This window comes from Adiantum capillus-veneris, chromosome 15 (genome assembly GCF_014529385.1).
Source record: "Adiantum capillus-veneris isolate H3 chromosome 15, ASM1452938v2, whole genome shotgun sequence".
In the NCBI taxonomy this organism is placed as follows: Eukaryota; Viridiplantae; Streptophyta; class Polypodiopsida; order Polypodiales; family Pteridaceae; genus Adiantum; species Adiantum capillus-veneris.
In genome coordinates this window covers 95,909,986-95,911,635 of record NC_140945.1, presented here as the reverse complement: position 1 = coordinate 95,911,635, position 1,650 = coordinate 95,909,986, and the positions used below count along the sequence as shown (strand labels likewise).

The following is a 1,650-nucleotide window of genomic DNA, read 5'->3' as shown; positions in this document are numbered from 1 at the left end:
GAAGAGGTACTTCTAGTATTGATGAGTGACCCAGGCGGTCTAGCATAAGAGGGGGTTTTGGGACCATCCAAAGGAACCACCGTTTGAGATGGAGTTGGTACAGGAGGGGTAGTAGGTTTGCCCATGGTTTTGCCAAAAATTTGGCTCCTAGGTATCAAGTTCTTGCTCCCTGGATAGGAAGGGATCAGCTCTAATGTGCCTTCTTCAATATTGGATAGTTTTTGGAGAAGTGGCATAATTTTCCACAATGGAAACAAGAGCCTGCTAAATTCCCCCATCTAAGGTACAAGACCACATTGCCTACTTCTTCCAGTTCTATTTCCAAAGTGGATGGATATTCTCTGTCAGTCTCCCACAAGATGCAAGCTTTATTCCTATTAGGGCAGCGGACTAAATAGAACCTTCCCTAAGGAGGCTACTATTTCAAAGATACAAGGCCACAAGTATGAGGGGAGATCTACCAGTTCTACCCACACTGAGCATTTACTCAACAACTCTTCCTTGATGGTCCTGATTGGCTGCCATTGCAACACATGGACCACTTGCCCATAGAGGATCATAGTAGAAGATGAAAGAAAGGATTTTTGATCCTCAGCCTTGAAGAAGAGCACCTCAAATAAGCCAGAACCATAATAAAAGATTTTGTCCACCACTATTCTCCTAAAGCCATGCTCAATGAAGCGTGCAACCTCCCCAATGCTTGGGAGCTTTCCAGTAAAGTAAAGAACTACAGCCCTTGTTTGAAAGACGGTGACCTGATTCCAGAATTTAGCAGAGTTCAGAGATACCTTATGTATAGACGGGTCAGCAGTAGTGAGAGAGTCTTTAAGAGCAATGGACATGGCTAAGGGGTCAAACGGGACATTCTCACCACTCGACACAAAAGAAGATGCTTCACCATTAGGGTTTAGGAGGAACGCTTCGGGGAGGGACATGCTTCAAGGGTCAAGAGGAGACCTGAAAGGATGAATGCGAGGCTCTGCTTCGAGGGTTGGGAGCTGCAGAGCAGCAACACGCTGAGGGCGATGGCAAAACAAAGGAAACCACAGAACAGAGGAAATCGCTACCCCATTCTCCTCTCTCCCTCTCTCTCTCTCTCTTTCACACACACACACACACATACAATCAAAATCTCTCTCTCTCTCTCTCTCTCTCTCTCACACACACACACACACACACACACACACACACACACACACACACACACACATACAATCAAAATCACCATTGCTTTGATAGATTTACTTTAAAATTATTTCTATTAAGAAAAAAGTTTTAGCACTCTCTTTGAGACCTCTCTCTCTCTCTCTCTCTCTCACACACACACACACACACACACACACACACACACACACACACACACACACACACACACACACACACACACACACACACACACACACACACACACACACACACACACACACATGTTGTTGGGCAAAAGAAAAAGTGGGACACCTTTATAGCTATAGGGCCCAAGAGTGCTCAAACTTCAACCTCAGCACCAAAAAGTATATCCCAAAAACTCTGAATAAACCCCAACCCAAAACGCCTATGATCCCTTCGGAATTTATCAGCACGCTGGAGAGGGGGAATAGGGAACACACTCAGCACACAAAATATTTGCCTCTCTATAGCCTAGGGATTCCA

At 45.2% G+C, this 1,650-nt stretch overlaps 1 protein-coding gene across 1 annotated transcript; it reads right to left on the bottom strand.

Annotated features, from left to right (window-relative positions):
• Positions 1-377: 377 nt before the first annotated feature.
• LOC147441111 (uncharacterized) lies at positions 378-935 on the bottom strand. Its single transcript, XM_086483391.1, has one exon. The coding sequence runs from the start codon at positions 933-935 to the stop codon at positions 378-380; it is 558 nt and encodes a 185-aa protein (XP_086339517.1).
• Positions 936-1,650: the final 715 nt, after the last annotated feature.

Coding starts and splice junctions, on each gene's coding strand:
- LOC147441111 (XM_086483391.1), bottom strand. CDS start 935: ATGTCCCTCCCCGAAGCGTTCCTCCTAAACCCTAATGGTGAAGCATCT.